The 24023-nt window shown below is 36.6% G+C and overlaps 2 protein-coding genes and 1 long non-coding RNA gene across 5 annotated transcripts; 2 read left to right on the plus strand and 1 right to left on the minus strand.

The window, feature by feature from the left end:
• The first annotated feature begins 1381 nt into the window (after nt 1-1381).
• LOC137950439 (cyclin-A2-4-like) lies at nt 1382-8111 on the plus strand. 3 transcript variants are annotated; one of them, XR_011111944.1, is made up of 12 exons: nt 1382-1470; nt 3239-3597; nt 3716-4025; nt 4309-4442; nt 4700-4792; nt 5974-6107; nt 6244-6396; nt 6487-6520; nt 6651-6800; nt 6896-7030; nt 7295-7702; nt 7830-8110. XR_011111944.1 is itself a non-coding variant. In XM_068796903.1 (11 exons), the coding sequence occupies exons 2-11, from the start codon at nt 3301-3303 to the stop codon at nt 7346-7348; spliced, it is 1494 nt and encodes a 497-aa protein (XP_068653004.1). In that variant the 5' UTR covers nt 1382-1470; nt 3239-3300; the 3' UTR covers nt 7349-8111. The 3 variants fall into 3 exon arrangements, 2 of the variants coding, with proteins under 2 accessions (XP_068653004.1, XP_068653005.1); XM_068796903.1 differs by having other exon boundaries at nt 7295-8111; XM_068796904.1 differs by lacking the exon at nt 1382-1470 and adding an exon at nt 1820-1840 and having other exon boundaries at nt 7295-8111.
• Nucleotides 8112-8709: 598 nt separating this feature from the next.
• Nucleotides 8710-12576, plus strand: LOC137950148 (D-glycerate 3-kinase, chloroplastic-like). The gene is made up of 12 exons (XM_068796532.1): nt 8710-9060; nt 10210-10610; nt 10733-10812; nt 10910-10961; nt 11045-11086; nt 11198-11276; nt 11362-11393; nt 11478-11546; nt 11626-11700; nt 11783-11899; nt 12012-12062; nt 12268-12576. The coding sequence occupies exons 1-12, from the start codon at nt 8874-8876 to the stop codon at nt 12409-12411; spliced, it is 1329 nt and encodes a 442-aa protein (XP_068652633.1). The 5' UTR covers nt 8710-8873; the 3' UTR covers nt 12412-12576.
• Nucleotides 12577-14313: 1737 nt separating this feature from the next.
• On the minus strand, nt 14314-15014 carry LOC137949536 (uncharacterized). The gene is made up of 2 exons (XR_011111870.1): nt 14902-15014; nt 14314-14579 (listed from the first exon to the last, which is right to left on the minus strand). It is a non-coding gene; the product is annotated as an uncharacterized lncRNA (long non-coding RNA).
• Between the last annotated feature and the right edge of the window lie 9009 nt (nt 15015-24023).

Genomic DNA, 24023 nt, shown 5'->3' on the forward strand with positions numbered 1-24023 from the left:
AAACATTTATAAGTATCTTTTATTTATTGAGGGTTTGTGGATTAATCTAATATATAATAATAAAAAATATCCTCGAAGATCCTATAGTTCTTGCACAAAAGCATTCGGATGGCTAGAGAGGGAAGAAAGAGAATAATTGAGAAGGCGAGAAGAAGAAGAAAGAAAGGAGTTGAGATGGAAAGAGGTTTCTATGATAGCGAGAGGGTTCAGTGAGACGGTGAGAGAAGACAACACGATGAGCCAACAAAGAGCGAGAGGCGAAAGAGGGGAAGCGGAGAACGTCGAGACAAGGTTCCAGCAACCGGTAAAGAGAGAGGAGCAAAAGAGGGAAAGCAAAGAAGGTTGAGTGAGGGAAGGTCGACTAGCAGGACACAGACCGTCAAGCGAATGAGTGAAAGTAAATGAACCAAGATTTGGTTTGGAATTCACTTTCACTTTCACTTTCCTCCGGGAGATAGTGTAATAACCTTTATTAACCCCTTCGGGTTCACTAACAAGGCCTGGTCGAATGCTTTCAGGCTATCAAGTCAAATAAGTAGTCAATGTTTTTGGCTACTAATAGTCAATATTTGCGTAAAAATTATTTCACCAATAAATATTTTGTGTTTTTTATTGCATTCTCACTTCAAGTTGAGCAGACCGTATTTAAACGACACGTGTTTTTGGGAAACTGGGTGAGTCAAACTCATCCTGGTTGACCGGAGCCGAGTCCGATACCGGTTCCGGTCACGAACCAGTCCGCCTTGGAAGTGTTAACGTCGTCGTTCGGTTCGTCGATTCTAATGCCACTCTGGACGCCTGTAGTGAAGGTCACTCTTGTAAATTCTGATGTGAAGTTGCTAGATCACGTGTAAAGGTACCCTTTTTTAATTTTCAAACTGAGGGCGTTCCCGTAATTTGGCCTCATCTCGATAAGCTTCTAGGGCCACGATTCGTTCGATTCGACGACAATGGGGCCCACCTCGGTTTTGCATTTAAAGATTCTCTTGTCTTAATGCCCTTGTATCTGGTGATTTACACTTTTGCCTTCACTTCAAAATTTTAACCCGAGAGTGATTAACGTAACAGCCAGCGAAATGAGATGGAAAGACATTAATACCCTCGCTTTTCAAAAATTTCTTTCATGCATTTGGATAGTACCGGGAAAAGTGTTTTGAATCTGTGGGGGTAGTTTGGGTAATTCGTTAGGATTGCGATGGTTGACAATTCCTTCCGACATGAGGAGGTTATTGTAATTTCGTATCATTTATGAGACATAATTATTCCTTTTTTTTTTTTTTATTATGCGAAATTTGATTTGAACTGTATGCCGTCCCGCTCACGCTCCGGTTATTTTAAGGAGCGGTTTCTTCCTTTTTTCTCTCTGCGGATTCTTTTCCTCTGAATCTCACTCTCACTCTCGCTTGCATGGTCGTCTGGGCGGAATCCCTTTCTCCCATTCCGGCCATTTAGCTCGGGATGCAGAGAGAGGTTAGTGGGTATTCGAATTTTATTCCTCTGGATTCTTCTTCTCCTTCTTCCTTTTTTGTTTGTTGTTTGTTTGTTTGTTTGTTTTTTTTGCCTTTAACGTTTGTTACCTTATGTTTTTCTATTGATTGATGTCTTTAATAGTTCGATTTATCGATTTTTTGAAATGTTGAAGCGGATAGCTTTTGGAGGGTGGAGATCCGTAATGCAGATGATTTTTTCCTGCATTTGTCTTATGGGCTACGGGTCTTTTTTTTTTTTTTTTTTTTTAATTTCCTTGAATTTATTTCGCCAAAGCGCTTTAGATTTACATTTTTTATGTTTCAGGGTTTTGTTGGTTGGAGCTATTTGATGAATGTAATCCGTAGGATGGGTGAGATGAGAGCTTTGCTTTTGTTCTCTGCAATTCTTTATTTCTTATGTTTTTTAGGCGGCTTCCCTTTGTGGTTTGGGAAGTTGCATGTTGTCTATTTTGAAGCAGTTGGATTTAATTATTCTCTTATTTAAGTTGATAAAATTATTTTCTGCTTCTATTTCCTACGTATGGGGCATTTTATTTTTTTGTTATTTTCGGCAGAATCGTTAAATTTCTAGCTCATTTTGTCAAAGTTCTTTTCTTGTCTCCTTCATCTGTGCATTGTACAGAGTCAGTGGGATATCATTTATCCGGACTGTCAGTAGCGGCTCCAAAAATGTCTGTTACTGGGATGTTAATTCCTTGTACAAGGTTCTTTGTGTGTTTTTTTTTTTTTTTGAATTGTTTTTCTGTTATGTACAAGACATAAAGTAGCTCTGGTTATTGCACAAATACATTATGAGAAAAAAAAGGAATGCTTCTAGAAGTTCTCAATTTATCTGGCGCCTGAACTTTGAAGATAGGAAGTGTTCTTGACGAGCTTAATGTTAAGTATTAGCTTATCCTGGATGACAATTCTCTCAACATGTTATCTGTCAAAATGTAAGCCCCATCTGACCAAATTTTATTCTAAATGATTAACTCTAAAATAAGTCACAAGGAGAGGCAGATGTAGGTGCCTAGTTGATCATGGAACTCGCATCCATGAAAGGAAAAAAAGAACATCTAATGCCAGTTCTTAATTTGCTTCAGGTTCTTGCAGCATGTGCTTTCCATTGATCCTTCTGGACATAGAATCATTGAACAGGTTGAGAGTTTGCTAAAACTACAAAATGAGCAAATATTGACATCCTCTACGGAGAAGTAAAGAAACTGTTTGAATTCCTGCAAACGGTCTCAGTTTGATGAATTCTCTGTTATACAGATGTTTCCTTGAGTCAAGTAAAGCCATCTTTGATAAGGGGTAACAGATTATGACTGTATGAGACTAATCCCTGGTCGTCTAGTCTCCTTTTCTTACTGAATGATGAAGTTGCCATTAAATATAAAAATCCACTTACGAAGGTAGCTATAGAAAAATCTAAATTTGGTGACAATTAAAAGTAATTCATAATGAGATGATTTTTTTACTGGTTTTTTTCTTGGGTTTTGAGTTGGAGACTAGAGATTAAATTGCTTGCAAGTCAAAAAGTCACCATTTAAATTTCCCTTTGTTGGTTGAAGAAAGTGATTGCATCCAAAGCTGAAGATGATGTATATCTGCCTCGTCCAACTTTGTTCTCATTGTTGTGTAATGGTTTCAGCTAACATGAAGTTTAGAAAAGCATAACCTTCAAAGGCCTTATGTGTTAGTTCAAGTGGTACTTGGCAGATTTAAATGTTTTGTATGACATTCTTTGACTCATGGATTTGCAGGTTTGATGATTGGTTCCAGCTAAGACCTTTGCGTCTGTAATTCCTTCTCTAAGTCCAACATAATGAAGGAAAACATAGCAATTCCGATTGACAGAGGGTCTATTGGTCGTATGACCCGAGCTCGAGCTGCAGCATGTAGCTCAACTAGTGGTGCTCTTCCCCCGAGACCACCTCCAGTCAAACAAGATCAGGTGCGGGTCCTGCGAGGAAATTCTAAAAGGGCAGCAGCATCAGATGAAAATAGATATAGTGCTCCCACAGCATCTTTCCAAAATAAAAGGAGGGCAGTCCTAAGGGATGTCAGTAACATCTGCTGCCAGAATTCATATAAAAGCTGTGTCAATGCAACAAAAATGCAGGTTAAAAGACTTTTTTTTATCATTACCATGTTTGTTTTTTCCAGTTTCAAGTTAAATGATAGATTTCCCTTGAGTCAAATGAATGAATAACAACTTATCAACTTGTTTATGCTTTCAGATTAAAAGCAGCAGAAAGGTTAGAGTGTGTACTGGTAGGAAGGAATCAAAGGTGATCCCAGTTGCTTCTTCAGAAAACACGGAGGTCCAGGTGGAAGGAAAAACAAAAATGGCTGAAGAAATATGGGAAATGGGGATATCAAAATTACAGGATACCGGAATATCTGAAAAATCTGAAGAACCACTACCAGACCAACAAAATGCTGATAGTGTTTGTGATGGCATGAATAAAACAAGTTTTGCTCTATCTTATCCTTTGCTTGAAAAACAAAGTTCCAGACAACCTTCTTCATTGAGCACTATAGAAAGAGGTCTGGGTTGTGCTTTCATGTTGTCTTCTTATTCACATACTATGATTACTATCTTTCACTACATCTATCCAAGTCAGCAACAGAAGGCACTGAAAGCGGAGGTTTTTCAATATTATTTCTCATAGTTTGTAAAATAATTTTGCTAGCAGGAATCCTTTAGGGACTTCAATAATGGCCTTCTCAGTGGGTTGAATTGTATTCTTTAGTACATGGACCATTTTTTTTTTTAGAAAAGAAAATAACTGGATTGCTCATGTGATACAATTTTGGCTTAAACATGCAGTTGGAGGGAACTTTTGTGAGGACCACGAGTGTCCAAAGGATAGTAAATTTGTAGATATTGATACTGATTTGAAGAATCCTCAGATGTGCAGCCTCTACGCGGCAGATGTATATACATGCTTGCGTGTTCAAGAGGTTGGTATCATGGAATCATGTCATTTAAATTCCTGGTACCAGTATTTTCTCCTTATTTATTGTCATGTAAATAAGACATACCTATAGAAATAAACCTACAATACTATGTTTAAATTCAGCGCCATGTTTCCTATAATAGCTTTCTGTGTTTCAAGTCTGAACTCCTGTCCTATGTATTTTGTCAATCCTTTGTATGATGTTTGACCTTTTTGGTAACTTTATGAAATGGTTGAAGATCTGTTGTTTTGCTTCCTCAGCTCATGCAAAGGCCTTGCTCCAATTTCATGGAAATGCTGCAATGTGATATCACTCAGAGTATGCGGGCGATTCTGATCGATTGGCTTGTGGAGGTTTGTGGGTTGTAGTTTTTTCACTTTTGTGTGTTTTGTTTTGTTTTGTTTTTCCACCTCTCTATGGTGAGGCTCTGTCATATTTAAGTTATTAATGTTGTGTTGCATTTTTAGATCAAATTAAAATATTCAACAAGTCTTCTAAAGAGAAGGCTGAGATTAACATGGATGGAAGCGGTGAAGAATCATTTAGAAGCCAGACTAGCCAGAGAACTAGCAGAGTTGAGGAAAATCATGTGGTTGATCCCTACATTATTGGGAAAAGGCTTTGATGATTATGATTACAGTTAACATAGTTGTCTAGGTCATACCTAAGGCCGTTTGGTTTAGTGGTATTCTCTTTACATCAAGCGCGTCAGGTCACGAGTTCGAATTGCGCCACGCCCCTCTAAAAAAAAATAGTTGTCTAGGTCATCACTTGCATTATGTTCATTTGTAGTATAAATTTAGGATAGCATAACATTAGTGGTGGTAACCATCAAGTTGTGAGCATTTTCTGTATGGGGTTGTCAGCTTATTCAATTAGAACATTTTGAATGTTTGTTTGATAAAGTAGAACAATTCTATCCTGATCTTATAAATATTTTAGTTTCCAACTCATACAATAGTCTTTACAGATTATTTGGTGGCCAATTTAAAACTTAATAGGGTCTCAGTTGCATCCTCACTTCTATAATGTAAATTTTGAAATGACTAGCATTTACTATTTTGAATATAGTACTCTGGAAAACGTGGTCTCCAATGAGAAAGTTCACCACTCATATGACTTGTTTGTTTTTGTTTTCTGAAGGAAATGATACTTAACTGAAGTAATTGATGAGAACAATCCAGAATATCACCTTTCTGTTTTTAAATATAAATCTTGTTTCTGAGGTATTAGCTAACATATTAAATATTAGACATAGCTACTAGATATTAGGTAACATAATATAGTTTTGATGGTATTATTCATTTATCTATTATGTATGGTGTAATATCTTTATCTGGGTTACTTCCAAAATTTTTTGGATGTCTGCAAGATATCATATAAACTCACTTTCTTTACCTGCTCAAGTATGAAGCATTGGACTATGGTGCCTTTTCCGTTTTGGTCAAATTGAGTGTCAAAGTTCTCTGCAGATTTGACTCTCGAACCTTTACAGTATAATGAGTATGTTACTGGTGGCATGTCTTCTGTTTAGGTTTCTGAGGAATATAAGCTTGTTCCAGATACGCTTTATTTGACGGTATACATCATTGATCGGTTTCTTTCAAAAAATTACATCGAGAGACAAAAGCTCCAACTGCTTGGCATAACTTGCATGCTGATTGCCTCGTAAGCTTTTCCTTGTACTACAGCTGTTTTTCCTGTTCTTTTTTGATGGAAAAAGGTAATAATTGAATGATTTGTGTAGAGGGTCTCTTCTTTGATTTAATTGCTGAAATTGGTGTAACTTTTGTAATTTCCTTAGTAAGTATGAAGAAATTTGTGCTCCTCGAGTTGAGGAATTTTGCTTCATCACTGACAACACTTACACAAAAGATGAGGTATTGCAAATGGAAAGGCATGTTCTGAACTTGATGGGGTTTTACATATCCACACCAACTATCAAAACATTTCTCAGGTGAAACAAATAGTCCTTCCGAGAGTTTCTTTCTTTTGATGTGTATCAATTAAGGGGCTAAAGTAAACCTTTTCTGAATTTGGTTTGCAGGAGATTTCTTCGAGCAGCTCAGGCTTCTTATGATGTAAGGACTACAGAGTAGCAGCTCTGATGGGTGGCAAATAAATCTCTGTTTTGATGTCTAAGGTTCAGTTCATGTAAAATTCTTTGTTAAGATACTTACTGATTTGAGGTCAATCCTCTGACTTTTGTAGGTTCCAAGTCCTGAGTTGGAGTTCTTAGCTAACTATCTCTCAGAACTTACACTGACTGAATATGGTTTCATGAAGTTCCTTCCTTCCATAATAGCAGCTTCAGCTGTGTTCCTTGCCAGATGGACGCTTGACCAGTCTGATCATCCATGGGTTTGTATTTATTTCTGCCTGTTCTTATAATCTTATTACTCAAGACTGCCTTCCCAAATTTAATCTGGAATGGACTTCATTATATTTACTTGCAGAATTCGACTTTGGAGCATTACACTGATTACAAGTCTGCTGATCTGAAGTCTACGGTTCTCGAGATGCAAGAGTTGCAGTTGAATGCCAAAGGCTGTCTTTTGAACGCCATACGTGAAAAGTATAGGCACGAAAAGGTACACTACAGCCCACCTTTACTGAACCATCTTTGATCGGACTGTTAAATAAATAAAGGAATATCTCACTTAAAGCTGTAATACCACAAGACCTTATATGCTCAATTTCCTAAAGCAAAACAAACTTTTATATTGGTTGCTGGGTGTGGCTTTCAAATGTGTAATAAAATGTTGCTTCTTTTTAACCCTTAGTTTCATATAAACTCATCTTTTTCACTTAATACTTACTCTTGTATGTTTTTATATGTATTGCCATGTTCACAGTTTAAGTGTGTGGCATCTTTGACTTCACCAAAACTGCTTCAGACAATCTTCTAATGACACATGGTGGATGTCTGGCTCATTATCTGACCATGGGTTCTCACCTTATTCAGATATACTTGTTCTTCCCAGAGTTCTGACATGATCTCTATCAAATATCTTGTCTTTCCCTTCTGTTTGTTAAAGTCCAACTATCGTTGTTGTGGCCTTTATTTATTTTTATCAGGTTTTGGTTCTTCAAAACCCAAAATGTAACATTCTATGTTTAAAGAAGAATAGAGCCGTCAGTTTGAAGTTAATAACATGCTAAAGTGGCTAAGTTATTTCAAGCTCTTTTGGCTCTTGTAAAGTTGACAGCTGATAAACTGATGACAATGTTGTTAAAAGAAGAGATGCAGCAGCTCTTTGAAGGTAATGCACCTCAATCTTGATTCATTTTCTTGATTGTTCTTTCCAAAGTGAAAATTTCTATAATATCTTGTTACTTTTTAGGTCGTATAGTTTATCCAATTGTCATTTGAAGATTGGATTCCTTCAGGTTTTAAGCTATTTTAACTATTTGACTATAAGTGGGCACGATGAGTATGGGCAAGCGAAGTACCTGTTTCTGCAACATGGTTCTCCAGTTGTATGTGAAGTTTCAGGTCTATTGAGAGCAGAAAGAAGGCAACTTCTCCGGTTCTCAACAATTTGATTATCTTAATCTCCAGGAGAATCGACATGTCGCTGTCTTGATCTCATGTACAGGGTAGTGATTTCCTGATAATGGTTCTTGTTGTTTCGGGAAATCCGTGTTGAATCCAGCAAAATGGTTGAACGTGATCCTTAACCCTTTCCCCCTCTTGCCGCTGGCTTGTTTGACTCGCTCTCCTCAGTCGGGAAAGATTAAAAAGAGGTCGGGGGATTGTTGATTGTTGATTGTTGACTGTGTTATCCACAACCGGCCAGCCGCATCGAATCCGTGTCAGACGCTTTTTTTTTTTTTTTTTTTTGTGCGTCACTCTAGCTGGGGACGGCCCTTGGTCTACATATACCTACTTGCAAGGTATTTTTAACGCGCATCTGGCTCTGGGAAATTACAACCCTAAGGCCAATGAAATTAAGTGGGCAAAATGAACACAACATATCGATCCAAATGTCCCGTTATTGAAGACGAAGATGGTCATGTCTTGGACCATAAGAGACCAAAGACCGTAGACGATAACAAAGAAAGGCCCACCCACCACTCATCAACCGTGTCCCAGAGAATCGTAGCGCACGTGAGCCATTTCGCAGCGGAGAGGCCAGAGGGCCCAGGCTGCGCCTCTTCTCTAACGGGAGTCGTCAGTTTCGTCGCAGCAGCAGCAGATTTCTATTGGCGGTTTATGTCTGTGAAATTAGTTTTTTGTTTGAGTTATCCGATCAAAGAAAACAGAGACCGGAAAAAAAAATAAAAAAATCTGCTCTGCACTTCTGGAGACAGTTTGCCGCGGTAGGTGCGCTTCTGCACGGCTTGAACGTCGACCGCTTCGTACACATTTTATGCGCAGCCGAGATACGGGGGAACCAGCAGGCAGGCGGGAGAAGCTTCCAAGGAAGGAGGATGACGATATTGAGCGTCTTAGCCTACCCTCACGGGTCTCACCCGCTCCTTCCTTCTGTTTCTCCCTATAAATTCAATTCCGCTTTTCCTCCCTTCACCATCCTCTCTGGTTGTTTTCGGAATATCGCTACAGTCCCTTCGTCGACTTTCGTTCTCTCCCCAATGCCTACCCAACCGGCAAAACCGGGTGCGGATAAACCTGAGGCCCTTTTTTGGCATTATATATTTGTTGATTCGTGCCTTGCTCTGTCTATTGCAATTCGTTGTCTATTATGAATTCTAGGAGTAGTTTACTCTCATTCATGTTTTTTAACACAAAATTCGGGACTTGAGGTCTCATTGTTAAAAATCTGATCTAGGACGGCCCAGGACCGCGCGTTAGTTCGGTACCATACCTGGAATTATGAATGTTTTGTTAAACTTCTTGTAAAAAAATCTGGTATTGCATGTGCTCCCTGATTGTTCAATATGAAAATTCATTCTCATACCTTCCTATTTAGCTGTACCTCGCTTATTTATTGTCCATTGTAGGCTGACAATCGAATTTTTCTATTTCCGTTTTTATTATGGAAATTTGGTAGATGAAAACGGTCCGGGAAATGAATGTGTTCTTTCTTGCTTTCCTGAATTTTCAGATATTTTTAACTGGTCAAATTAGTTAAATGCTGTTGTTTTGAGATATTAATAGCCTCCGGTATTATTTATTTATTTATTTTCTTCTTTCCTAGATGATTCCCATTTTCTGGCTTCTATAATTGTTAGTTCTTCTCATATATCATATTGAAACTGTGTTTATTTTTTTCGAAAAAAAAAAAGAAACAGCTGTTCAGTCACTTGTTTCTGCCTAAAGATTATGTTAATAAGGACGTTAGACTGGGGCCCTTACCTATCTAGGTCCTCTCTGATGTCTCCATGTACAACATATGGATGGTCAAGTACATATGCTGTTTTAAAGCTAATCAGTTGGATGAATTTCAGAGGAGTTCTCAGGGTGTTCTTGGTTTGTGTTCAACTTCGAAACATCTTAAGCTCTCCTTCAGTTGTAGAGATGGACACCAGTTATGAATTTAGGATTTCTCTGTGGAAAAGAAAATGTACCATCATTAGTCCACGCATATTGTCTTGCTTTATGACCTTTTTTTACCTTCCGTTGTGCTAATTCTTCCAATTAGATGATCTATCACATGATAATTGTGTGTGGAAAATTCTTGAACTTTTTTCAAGAGCTTTCTCTAACTGGCTATGGAATTTGACAGATGTTTGAATTCTTGATACTATTTTAGTATCACTGTTAAATTTGGAAGCTGATTGAGGAAGTTTTGTTCTTTGGTTTCAGCTCTGCTCTCTTCGAGACATAGTTGTTCTTGGATGCAAGATACATCCACAAACTATGTCAAAGTCTCTAGCAGAGGATGCAGGCCTAGGCAATTGAACTCAGAATTTCCAACAACTCCAGCTGTAGTTTCTACTGTTGCAGACCTCTTTGATTTCATATGTGCGGGCCCACTGATTGAGAAATTGGGTCTCACTCCTGAAATGGTAGAGTCCTCTATAGACAAGTGGCTAGAGTGTGGTGTGGTCCTGTGTAGATTGTTTAAGATGAATGAGTTGCAATTGAGTGAGGCAGATAAAGTAAGGGTTTACCACTATTATGTACCAGTGTATATCTGGTGTGAAGATCAGATATTACACCACCAGTCATTGTTTAAAGACAGCGAGGAAGTCCCTCCTTTAGTGGTATGTAATGCTTAGTGTGAATCACCTCAGTTTAATTTTAATTTATTTTTAAAGAATCAGAAATTCGCTAGATGCACCATTTGTTCAGCCATTAATCCTTTTGAAATTTCTGTCTGCTGCAGATTGGGGTTAGTGCTCCTCAAGGGAGTGGAAAGACCACTCTAGTCTTTGCTTTAGATTGTCTTTTCAGAGCATTAGGAAGGTAAAGCTATTGCAACCACCACTAATTCTGCTTCTTCTAGAAACTTCTGAGGCTCTAGAAATATGTTTCCTGAAAAAAAAATGTTTTCTACTTCCAGGAATTCTGCAACACTATCTATCGATGATTTCTATTTGACTGCAGAGGATCAGGTAATTTGTGATGATAATTGTTTGCTATAGTTCTCTGTCTCATTCTTTAATTTCTATTGATTGACGTTTCATATTAAATGCAGGCTAAAGTTAGGAGTGAAAATCCAGGAAACTCCCTCTTAGAGGTATTTTACCCATAAATGATCTCCTTTTCCCGGTGACTAATTTTGGAGGACTACAAAAATTATCTATTTTGATGGGTATATCATAGTGATTTTGTTTGGATGTTTGTCCAGTACCGTGGAAATGCAGGGACCCATGATCTACCATTCTCAGTGGAAACACTGACAGCTTTAACCAAACTAACTAAAGAAGGTAATTTTCCTTGCTTTCTATTTACTGAACTGTGTTATTCTTGGGTGTCTCCATATAGATACTAATCGATTCAGCTATAGTGCAGGCATGAAGGTGAAAGTTCCACGTTATAACAAAGTAAGCCAACACAAGACCCAATAACTTCCCCTTAGTCATGATTCCAAAAATTGCTTACTGATGAATTTTGTCACATATACGCAGTCTGCTTATGGTGGAAGAGGTGACAGGGCTGATCCTTCTACATGGCCCGAGGTTAAAGGGCCACTCACTGTAAGGACCTCTTCAGTAGAGTTGGTAATGAAGGAAACATTGTATTCAGCAGTTATCTAATTGGTCTTCTGTTTTTTAGGTTATTCTTTTCGAAGGATGGATGCTTGGTTTTAAACCTCTTCCAAATGAAGTAGTTAAAGCAGTTGACCCTCAGGTAGGGCATTGAAATAAGCATCTCCATTTGTCAGTGTCTTCTTCTACGAACTGTTTTGTTCATATATAAATGATTTTTACAGCTGGAGGTTGTCAACAAGAACATTGAAGCTTATTATGAAGCGTGGGACAGGTTTGTTGGGGCATGGCTCATTATCAAGATTAAAGATCCCAGTTGCGTTTATGAATGGAGATTGCAGGTAACCTGTTATTGTTGAAGTTAGTCATTGCAAATCTGCCTACTTTGTATGTTTCCTTGAACGTTTATGACCTAAATATTACACTTACTGGATCCTGCTCATGGGTTTATAGGGAGAGGTAGCCATGATAGCAGATGGCAAGCCTGGTATGTCAAAAGAGGAGGTGAGTTCTTACTCCACTGTTTTGTCTTTGCCTGTTTTAGTTTATTGACACTTTTAAGGAAGTGCTGGAACCTTTCTTCTTTAATCTGTTAAATTTGTCTGATACTTCAAATCTTGAGTAAAGTGTGAAACATTACAATCAGTCCAGTTGGGGAGTGCTTGACACGGTTTCTTCTGTCTGCTATCTGGACATGACTTTTTTGCAGGTTCGGGACTTTGTTTCACGGTATATGCCGGCATACAAAGCGTATCTTCCAACCCTTTATTCCGAGGGTCCTGTGGGTTCTGATCCAGAGCGGCTCCTTGTTGTGGAAATTGATGAAGAGAGGAATCCCATCTTGGGTTTATGACCGCCCTGTTTGTTGGCTAGGTAATGCTAGGTATTTTTTCCTGCAGCAATTGTAATTCTAATCCATTGAAGAAAGTCCTATTCTAATCCATGAAGAAAGTCGTCTTGGCAGCGATTTAATATGTACATGTAACCTCGTTGTATCGGCCTTAAAAAGTATATTGAATGAAAGCAATTCTTTTACTCGTCTCTGTGTTCCTTGCATAGAGTGAATTGTTGCGTCTGATGTGAGGAACTGAGCTTAGTAGCAAGCATAAAATCTTTAGCCTGCCAGTGATAAGCCAGAGGAAGGCCAAGGATGAGGGCAAGGTCGAACGTTACATTTATTCATCATCCTCTCCAAATCCTAAAGGGTAGCTCTATTAAGGTTACCCAAGTCAGTTGTGCCTAATGATACACCTTATTATCACCACCATTAAAGACATATTTGAAGAGAAATAACAAACGTGCCCCATATCTTCTATTTGGGTTTCTTGGGACCTGCATGTATGATTCTGTCTATGTACAAATTTTTATAGTCATAGGCAGAGTAGAATGAGAGTTATAAGGGAATAAGTGATTGCTTTAATTGATCTAATTGGGTTGCTATTTGATTTTTTTAGGAAAATAAAGCACATGGTGACCCTAATCTCTTCATCTCATCTTCCTTATCATTACCATTACCCTCTTATTATTTGGCAACTTTTCTCCTACCGTTCTTTATTTACTCTCACTTACACATTTGGCCAATCCTTTTGGAATGTTGCTTAAGTTGGTCCCTTTTTATTTATATGAGTGTTTTTAAGTATTTTGAGATTTTTTATTGGTACCCTTTAGTTTTTTTATAGTTGTCTTGTGAATGATATGTATAACCCACTTTAGTGATTATTATCACTATATCTATTCGAAATCATTTGAGGTGGTTTCGGCTTATCACCCATCTCGACCCTTTGAGAGTGTGTGCCTAGTATCGTATTTATCCTTGAAACACCGGATGAACTTATTACTATGTCTATGTTATTTGTTTTAAGCTGGGAATACTGCCATTACCTCCTAGTTTGAGGGGGAGTAATGGGTTTCAAACCCTACCCAGAATGGGGTTTTGGACTAGTGTCCAAACCCGCTCTATCTATAACGGATAAAAGTATAATATTATAATTATGTCATTCACCTTAATAAGAGTGAAGAAGAGATAAAAAAATATAAACTAATTACATCAATGACACCTTAATTACATCATATCTTCTAACTCATTGGCGCTCATGAAAGAGACGAGACCCAATTCAACTAGGCGATATGGTCCGAGTTTAATTTTGTGATTGAACCGGTTCAACTGGCTGATCCAATGAAGGTTTTGTAACATTGGTTTATATATTAAATTTTTTAAAATAAATTGAGGATCTTGAGTAAAAATTACGCCATTAAAGTAAATATTAATACATTTCCTTTTTCTCAATGCTTCTCCCTTGATTGATCTTGCGAACATAACCCTTTTTCTGCAAAGAGTGAAACGCTTTCATTCACCAATGTGATTATGTCAACAAAACTGAATTCAAATTCAGGAATTAGAATGTAGTTTTTTCCGATGTCTGTTAAGAATTCATGAGTACCTGCAACTCCAATACGAAGAACTGTTTTGAACTAGGTCCATCGTGATTGTTATTTAGGAAGAAAAAGACTCATCGCGGAAACCAGCCCAACCAAGACTAATCTTCCCAGATCTCAGACAAGGAAAATATGGGAGAAGCTTGATTTTCACGCCCCTTCTCTATATGTCGGGAAGTTCCTTTTGTTCTGTGTGAATCCCAATTTCGCCAATCCGTCCCTCCCGTTTATTTCTTTCTAAACGAAAAAGAAAGGAACACAGACAGCTATCCAATCCTGTATTGTTGGCCGCCGGAGGAGATTACTTCCAGACGTGACATTAGAAAGAAAAGGTTCAATTCAAGGGGCAAAAAGCCGCCGGAAACAAAGAAGATAAGGCAGAGAAGAGGTAAATATGAAGTCTTATCCGGGCAAAAAACAGTAACAGGACGAGAAACACAAAAAATGACGGAAAATAATAGCAAAGTAGAACATAACGTTACATATATATATTTTTACTTCCTTCAAGAACAGCAGCAACAGAGAATGTCCAAGCAGCACTCGCACGTCTCGAAACAGCAAAAGCAGCAACATAGAGCAAATAGACTGCAAGAGACAAAAGGTAACAAGTGTTACTTCTGTACATCTTTCCATAATTTTGCCTTCTTCGCACAAGGTAGTAGAAGAATTCTAGGGAAAGAATTGAAAAGCTATTAACCCCTGGATTCTCATACGAATACGATCCGCTCTACCGGAAAAATTAACTCGTTGGCTCCTAAATAAACTACTCCAGTTTTAAGTTTCAGAATCGGCAGATCAAACCAGGAATCTCGACCGGTGAGGAAGAAGCATATATATCAGCGGCGGTCCATTTTTACGCAAATCGAGAAGTAGAAAGAGAAGAAGAGAGTTTAAAGCAGTAATTGACCATGCGTAGAGGAAGCCTCTGTCCTCGTGGCGTCGCCGAACGTGGTAGAACATATCCAGATCCTGGTAAGGTGGAGGGGCGTACATTTTCACCCTGCTCTTCTCCTCCTTCCTTGTAAGTATCAGGCAGGTGTGAGGGCATTTTATAGGCTCAAATGAAGCGTTTCCTTAGTATAGAAGGCAGCAGGAAAACAGGATTGACGTGGTTATCTTCTTTCTCTGGTTCTTGTTTTGATGTGGATAGAAGCTTTCTGTTTATCAGATTACAAAATACGGGGTCAGTAACCGGTAATCGCAGAGAAGTTTCGTTGCGCTTGTCTTGTATGGATCGCGACCTGAGATATTTTATCCATGTCTGCACCAAAACGAATTATTTTATTTTTACCCAGTTCCGTTTTAATGGAGAAGAAGAAGTCGATTGTGATGGTTACCCACGTATTAAACTGGCTCCAATCAACTTCTCTGGCCGGCATTCTTCAAATAGATAAGATATGCAATTCAAACTTTGACATCTTTTAGAACCAGATCATGCAAGATTTCATTCACAATGATCATCAATAAACCTGTTTATTAAATAAATAATTAATTAAGTAAGTTCAAATTTGCTCATTAAAAATTATACATTAAAATTTTTATTTTGAAACCATGATTGTAACAATTGGTCTCATAACTTTATAAAGAAATCAAACAGGGACTATCAACATGTCCACTAAAAATCGTCATGGGAAGATTTTTTATTAGTGGTTCTGCTAAGTTGTTAGAGAAGGTATCTTTCAAACAACAACCTCCTCTTTTCTCGATGTGTCCCAAATGTAGTGGTATTTGTCTTTTATATGTTTAGCCTTGGAGTGGTAGTTTGGATATTTTGTGATAACAATAAATACTTCATTATCACAAAAAAAAAACAGTATTGGTCTCTCTCTACATATTCCACTACAAGAAGACTTTGCAAAAACTTTCTAAGTGCTTTTGAGTAGAAATCTTTCGAACAACAACTTTCTCTTTCATTAAATTATGAAAAATTATATATAAAAAATAAATAAAAATAAAAATAAAAATATAATTTTAAATTATACAAAATTATAAAAATAAACAATACATGACATTGAAAATGGATCTGAAGAACACCGACTCTCACACTCTACTTGCATCTGCTAAAAAACCTGATGTGTCTCGTCTTGCTACATAGCCCTCATATTACCCTCATACTCCTCTAGTAGAGATTCCAGTTGCTCATCAGTCTTACAGTGAGACTCCCTCAAGCTCTCATTAATCTCACACCGTCAATTGCTTTGGAGTCTAGCTCAAAGCTTCCTATGTCTAATGCAGCTCATCCCCGATATGTGACATGCATTTTTGCCTCCTCTTCATCTACCTCTACCATAGCTGTCACTCCCCTTCCCTTGAGAGGCATAGTTGCACTTTTGGATTGATCAAGTTGGGAGTCTGGTGCCTCGGTTGGAATATGGAGCATGGCTGCACAAACATCATCAAAAGTGTCTAATCAACTAAGTACATGTGATTTGGTAAAATCAAGGTAAAGCTTCAAATTGGCAAGATAGATGGCTCAAACAATTGCTTCTATTTGTTTATCTTTAGTGGAAATATTTGAAGAGTGTGGTTGAGATATTTCCATTCTTGTAGAAACCCTCCAAATCGAGCAAAATACCCACGAAGATTATCACCTTGCATTGTCATGTATATCTCCTGAAAATATCATAGAGCTTCTAAAGACTATCAAGAGTGGAATATAGTTTGGCACGAGTGTATCAGACATCTTTGGCAATATCCACGTGAACAAAGTTAGTAGCAATAGATTCTTCCATGTTATTTATCAACCAACTTGTAACAAGGGTGTCCTCCCTTAACCACTTTTGGTAGGAAGGATCTTCTTCAACCATGGAGGGCTGAGTGAGGTGTCCACCAAGGTCTTTTGGAATCAAAAAATGTTTTACAAATTGAGACCATGATGAGTAATTAGTCAAGCCTTTAAAGTAGTATGGTAGTGATTCATAAAAATGTTGGTGTAGGTGGTTTCTCTCAAGGGAGGTGTTGATTGAGATATTTCAAATTAAAACTTAGTGTGACAAATTAAAATTAAAGTTGAAGTAAGTGTAAACTAAAAATATGCAAACACCACAAATTTAACACAAGGCTGTTTTGTTCTCCTATTGGATTTATCGCCCAAGAATCGTTACTTGGGAAATTCCACTAATTAGTACTATTAACTGGAATTTATATAAAAGAGATCCAACTCTCTTTTAAGCCATGTGTATGCTCAAATAAACGGCTTACAAAAATCTCCCATGAGATTAATTGGCTAAATTCTAGCCCTAGCAAACCCTTCTATCTAGAATTAAAGGTCCTAAATCAATCTATGAAGTAAAAATACAAAAGAAGAAAAGATTACACCCTTGAAATGATGGATAGACAACCTTCTCCTTTGAGATATTCAAGCCTCTGATCTTGAAGCACAATTCAGAATGATTCTAGAGCTTGACTTAATGTAATGCAAGGAGAAAATATTTGAGAGATGGTGGAATTTGTAATTTTCTATTTCTTTTTTCTTAAAAGTGGGTTTGGTGTGACTTTTTAAGTAAAAATTGATATGAATATAGTAAATTTGTAAATAAAATCTCAACAAATACTCTAAGATACGTTTGGTGGGGTATTTATAGTTTCCCTAAGCCAAACTAATTGTTATATGGCCATTTAAAAAAAGCTAACAACTCAATAATCGATCAATCATATGTAATAATTATATTTTTCTCAGATTTTAGATAATTGATTAATCTATTGATCGATCAGTGCATGTATGGCCTTTTAGAAAAGTTAAGTTGATCAATGAATCAACCTTGATTGATCGAACATGCAATGAAGCTTGGACTGTGCAAAATTAAGTATTATCGACCAATACAATGGGTATGATCAATCATACCTTATGTCCTCATTGGCATAATTCTATTTGATCAATCGCTACATAAGTATGACTGATCATGTCTTATAATTTTTTAATAATTGGACATCTATGATCGATCAATGTATTGGGAGTGATCGATTAAGCTTTATGACTCATTTTGGTATAGTTCTATCCGATTGATCCAACCATTGGGTTGATTTATCATGTTTTATATTTTTGACCAGATTGCACTCTCGATGATCGATCATTACCTGATAATGATTGATCATGACATAGCCAATTTTCTAAATTAGGCTTCTAAGAATGAAAAAAAACGATCCTAAGGATTTCTAGCAAGTTGAAAACAATGATATGCATGGGAAAAACATATTTGAATGAAATGTGTCCTAAAGCTCCAAAAACTCATTTTTACCTCAAATTTGAACTTTTGGTGTTATCTTCTTACATGATTAGAATTCTTGAGACTTTTCTAAACAATTTGGATTCTAATCTTCAAGTCTTCATTCCTTCACTTGTGGGTGTTTCTTCAAAATGACTTGACATATGAATCGAGCTTGAAGTCATGAGATGAATTTGTAGGTTTTTTTGCAAGGACTTTGATTTTTATGTCTCTTGAAGGAAAATATCTAAAATTCTAAATTTATAATTATTACTACTATTAATTTTTGTTATCATCAAAATATGGATGAGAGTCAACTCTCGATCAACAAAAAATCATGTTTATTGAACTCATATATGGAGTTGAGAGTCTCATGTCAACTTTCATCCATGGTTAGACAAAAACAAAAGTAGAACTTGAAGACTCAAGGAAGATTTAAAAAGAATAAGAGAAGAATTGAAAGGACTTTGCTTAAATTATCAAGTGATAACAACATTAGTTAAGCAACACCTAAACTTATGTGTATATTTCGAATCCAACAACCATACTCTCAAAAAACAAGATTTTTAAGAGGTCGAACATAGCATATATAGTGACTAAGAAATATTGTGGATGACTTGAACTTGGAGAGAAACCAAAAAAGAAGAAATAACAATGAAATTATAGCTGGAAATTCAAAATGATATCTATTTTGTATAAAGAGATCTTATGCAATAATTAAATCCAAATCCAAAATTCGGGTTTCAAGCCATGAAGCAAGTAATTTAGACTTTATGACAAGGACTTGCAAGGCAGCAATATTTCCAGATTAATTCCCCAAGTTAGGCAGATTGCTTTTAATCAAGCACTGATTTAGCCCAACTTGGACCAGACCTTGTCGGGTCAACCAAATGAACTAGCTACTTGAGAGCCACTTACTGCCTCTCTTCCACTCGGGTTAACCCAGCGGGCCGTATCGATTCAGCCCAACTTGGACCGAGTCAACTCGGATCTGAATCAACTTGACTCAGATCACTTACATACCTATTTCTTCCGCGATTCGGCTATATTGGTCTAAGACCTGACTCAGCTGGATTCTGTCTTTGTCTCCAGCTGGATTATTATTTTGAGGTATTTTTAGCTTATTACTTGGTTCTAACATATTATTTAGTGCAACTTCCTTATTTAGTGTTGGACTATCTGTGGATTATTTATGAGTCATTTTAAGGATTTTCAATATTTGGGACATGTTATTTGGGCTTAGGCCCATTTCAACTGCTACTATTGTGTCTCTTTAGTTGAGACATTATTATTGAAGAAGGACTTCACAGTTGTTGATTGATGTCAAAATTAATTATTTTGATGAAGAAGAAAGTACATGGTGGCCCCTAAATATTTTCTTCAGGTGATTTCCCATTATCCCCTTATTTGACATTTTTACTCCTACCCTAAATACTTATGTCTTCCGCTCCTAACAGGCCGGTCTTTTGGGTAGCGTTGGCTAGGTGCTTAACATTGTGAAGCCTAATTAACACCTTACACCTTACATGTGTTGATGTGTCCACGATATATTAACTGCTATTTCATTAAGGGTAGTTTGGATATTTCACACTTATATTATGGTTGCCTTAGTTTTCTCTTTAAATTTGGGGGCGTCATTGTTAGGGTTTATCATCGAGAAAGATACTCAGTTGCAGTTGAGAGAGGTTAGAGAAAAACACGAGTGTGTGCGATTTCTCTTGTAAACTATTTCATCTTCATAGTGGTTTACTGTAGCGGCAAAAGACAGGACATAGTCTCACCTTGAGGCATACTTGTATAAATCTTGTGTTCTTCGTGCTTGTTTTCTTTTCTTCTTTTGTGATTATTATTGCTCTTGTTAGTATTGAATTAGGGCGTGTAATTCCTAACATGTCTCTTGGAAACGAAGAAAGAGACCACCAACTTGAGGGGGAGTATTGGAAGATATGGTGGATTGCAATTTTATGCGAGAAGATCCTATACACCATTTTCAACAAGTTGGGTGCTCATGATGTTCTCTCACCCCTAGCATGAGAGGGAGTGTTGGAAGATAGGTCCAAGCCCACATGACCATAGAAGACCCACAAGTCCAAGTATGTGGAAGATGGGCTCAAGCCGACAAGACCAAGGAAGGTCCACACATCCAAGAGAGATGAAAGATGGGTTCAAGGCCCAAAGACCAAGGAGAAGGCCCATAGGCCCACACAGTGATGACATGATGGTAAATAAAGAGTCATCTCATAAAGATGACATTGATGTAATTATTTTAAGTTTTTAGGGGTATTATTCTAATATTATAGGATTATTAATCTATAAATTGAGCCTCAGAGAGAGGGTTAGGACACAAGTACATAACCTTTTTCTTCCTCGTGTTTTATCCCAATGAGTCTCTCTCTCCTTTCCTTTATGAGCCAAATCCATGGAGTCCTAAAAATCAACACCTTAGGCTACATGATTCAAAAGGAAAAAGACATAAGAGGACATACACCAGTTTATATAATTACAATTCTATATCATCTCTTTGGAAGTTTTCCTTATTTATTAGTCATGCCACCCCTACACACGTGGGCGTCCTTTAACACTCCCCCTCAAGTTTGTGTTTGTAACTTTACTTTGCAAATAATCTTGGTAAAAAAACTTGTGTGCTAGTAAAGAGATTCTAATCTTGTGTGGCTTGAAAAAGAAATTTACGTTGCCTTGCATTGATTCATCTTCTTCTTGTTCATCTTACATGTAGTCTTCATCTTCTTTTTGTTCATCTTATATGTAGTCTTCATCTTCTTCTCATCTTGTTCTCCCTCTTATTTGGATATTCTAGTCACATAAAATTTGATTACAATAGCACGAAAAATTCTTCATTGTTGGTTACCGCTTTCTTGTACTTCTTCTTCCACTTCTTCTCCTCAAACTGGGTATCTCTTTGTTCTTTACCAAGAGACCTACCTTGCACAATATAATAGTGAGAGAAGAAAAATTATTCCTAGCTGTACGGCAAAGCTTCATACATCAGTTAAAATGGTCATAGTCTGAAACACACTCCGCTTAATTTCAATGGTAGAAAAAGGGCCCCCAACTTTAGGGCACAACAAAAAGATTAACTTTTTAAGGATAACTCAAACAAAAAGCTAACTCTTGGGTGAATAATAAAGAGACTTGAATCAAGCTAGATGTTAGGCATACTCCTATACTTTAGGTAGTGGGTCTATAGGCATTGCTCTGAAATGATTTTAATAATCACAAACTGAAGAAAGTACTTTGAGGAATTAAGGTATGAATGAAAAGATAACAACTCTCATACTTCAAATTGAAGGAGGCGGACAATGCAATTCTTTATAGTTCCAAGTAAGAAGGAGGAGCTTTTAGACCAATAGATGGATTAAAAGTTACAAGGTTTGACTCAAGAGGGATATAAAAAATAATTCCTATATGAACATGATGATTAAAAATCTTTAATAGAATTTTTTTAAAATAAAACATAACAATGGAAATTTTCTAAAAATTGGCTTATCATATAAGGCACTTACTTTTTTACTCAACTTGACTAATTTGGAAAGAAAATATTCAAGAGATAAATTCTAGAATAATAGAGACTTAGGACACTAATATTTAGAATTTTTAATGAGGAAACAAGACTTTCTAATTCAAAAATTTTAGACTTTGTAAAAAAGGAAACTAAACTCATATAAGGAAAGATCAAAGAAATAAAAATGTTAATGAAGGAAAAATACTCAAGTTGGCAAAATCTTGACTAGAGTTTGAAAATGAATAGGAAACTTAACCAATATTAGCAATTCAAAAGGTGAAACAAAAAAATTGGCTTAAATTCGGATTTTCACATGCAACAGGATACCAACATGACCTTTGATTTTTCTAATGTCGATATCTCTCTCTAGAAATATAAAATTGAAAAATAGTTTATTGGGATAGAAAGTAGAAAGTAGACTCACTTTTGAGATATAATTCTCTATATAAATTCTCAGTCATGTTAGTACAAATCGTTCAGAAATTTGAGGGTTTTTGCTACTACTCAAAACTTGTCTACTGATTGACCTTTGTTTCTTTAGATAGCGATTTATCTCTCTAAAAAATCCAATTTCAACAATTAATTTTGAGTTAAAAATTAGACTCAAATATCCTTCCGAAGGTATATAGTTTTTTATATAAGAGTGAGAAAAACAATAAAAATAGGAATTGGAAAGAAGACTAAGGGAAAATGAGAAACTCCTTTTTTTTTCTTCTTCTTCTTCCTTCCTTTCTTCTCCATCTTCTTCTCCTTTTCCATATCAATATTTGCCCGCTTTGATACCATGTTGATTTCCAGGGCCAACTCATGAGTACAAGAGATTTCAAGGGAAGGAGAGAAGAGAAGAATTTTAGCTCTAGGGAGAGAGGAGAGAAGAAGCCAAGGGAGAGAAAGAAGAGGAAAAGAGAGAGAGAGAGAGGTGTCAAGACGAATTTGAGTCAAGAAGAAGAGGCTTGAATGCTCTCCCTCAGGCCTTGTGGTTGTATTTATAGTTGTGGGAATGTGTTTACATTGATTAGAATGCGCTTAGGACTACATGATTCAAAAGGAAAACAACATAAGAGGATGTACACTGACTTGCATAATTACAATTGTATGTCATCTCTATGGAAATTTTCTTATTTACTAGTTATGCCACCCCTACACACGTGGGCGTCCTTTAATATTTTATATCCTTATGAGTTATTGTCATCATAAAAAAAGGTGGCGAATGTCGGTCTAAAGCATGCTTGCAACTCTAAAAAGCCCTAAAAATTTTTTTGGTAGCATATTTTTATACCAACCAACTCATGCCAAAAAACAAGTTATCCAAATCTAGCAATGTCTAACCATTGAAGAGAGTTCAGTACTGTAAGCAAAGAAAACACATGGGACTGAACAAAGTACAAGTGCTAGTCCAACAGTTAGGAGAGAGAAAATTCTTTGTTGCGAGTTTTTAACCATAACAACCAAACAACTAGTCTGATGTAGGCAGAAGTGAATAGGAAGATATGACCAAGATATAAAGCTCCTCTAGTTGATTGATAGTTGACCGAATGACTGGAAAGAGAAAACTCTCTCTTCAGAATCACTTGCCTAGATGACCAAACATTCAAGCACCCTCAAAGACTTGAAAAAGAGAAGAAAATAATTAAGGTTGATCAATCAAATTGCCTTTACCCAATCAATATTAAAGAGAAAAGTTGCTGGAAGCTTTCATTTGATAAACCATTCGAATGACCATAACAAAGAAGCCAAATGCCTAGAAGATGAAGTTGAGGCATCTAATGAAGATTGTTTGATTGATGATCACTCATTTGTATGGCCCACTTCAAAAAATTTATGGGAATAAAGGCTTTGATATGGATAAGATAGGTCTCCAAAATCTATATGCAACCTTCCTATCTATGTGATTAGTCTCTCGTCTTGAAGATTTCAAATATTTTATCAAGATTCTTAATCAAGATTTTACTGATTTTGACAAGAGGACAAAATGTCCATTTTTAAGCTCAATGGTTTAATTTTTTAAGGTTTTCATTTATTTAAGAAAATTTTGCCCCAAAAATAAACTTTTAACTCCTAACAAAATATCAATGTCTCCCAACTACTCGCATACTTTGGAACAAAACTTGCAATTGAACTTAGGCATTTTGAAAAGCCAACTAGAAAAGAGCATTTTGAAATCCTCATGTGTTTAGTATCTTTTATTCTAAAATTTTAATGGTCATACTTTGAAATCACATTATTCATTCTAGCATTGGAAATTAAAGGCGATGTTGAATAGTTTTAAAATTTTGGGGTTGTTATTTACAAAAGCCAAGT

This window comes from Aristolochia californica, unplaced genomic scaffold (genome assembly GCF_029961685.1).
Source record: "Aristolochia californica isolate CCGP_79_NKW_82.1479 unplaced genomic scaffold, dmAriCali1.0.hap1 SCAF_14, whole genome shotgun sequence".
Lineage (NCBI taxonomy): Eukaryota > Viridiplantae > Streptophyta > Magnoliopsida > Piperales > Aristolochiaceae > Aristolochia > Aristolochia californica.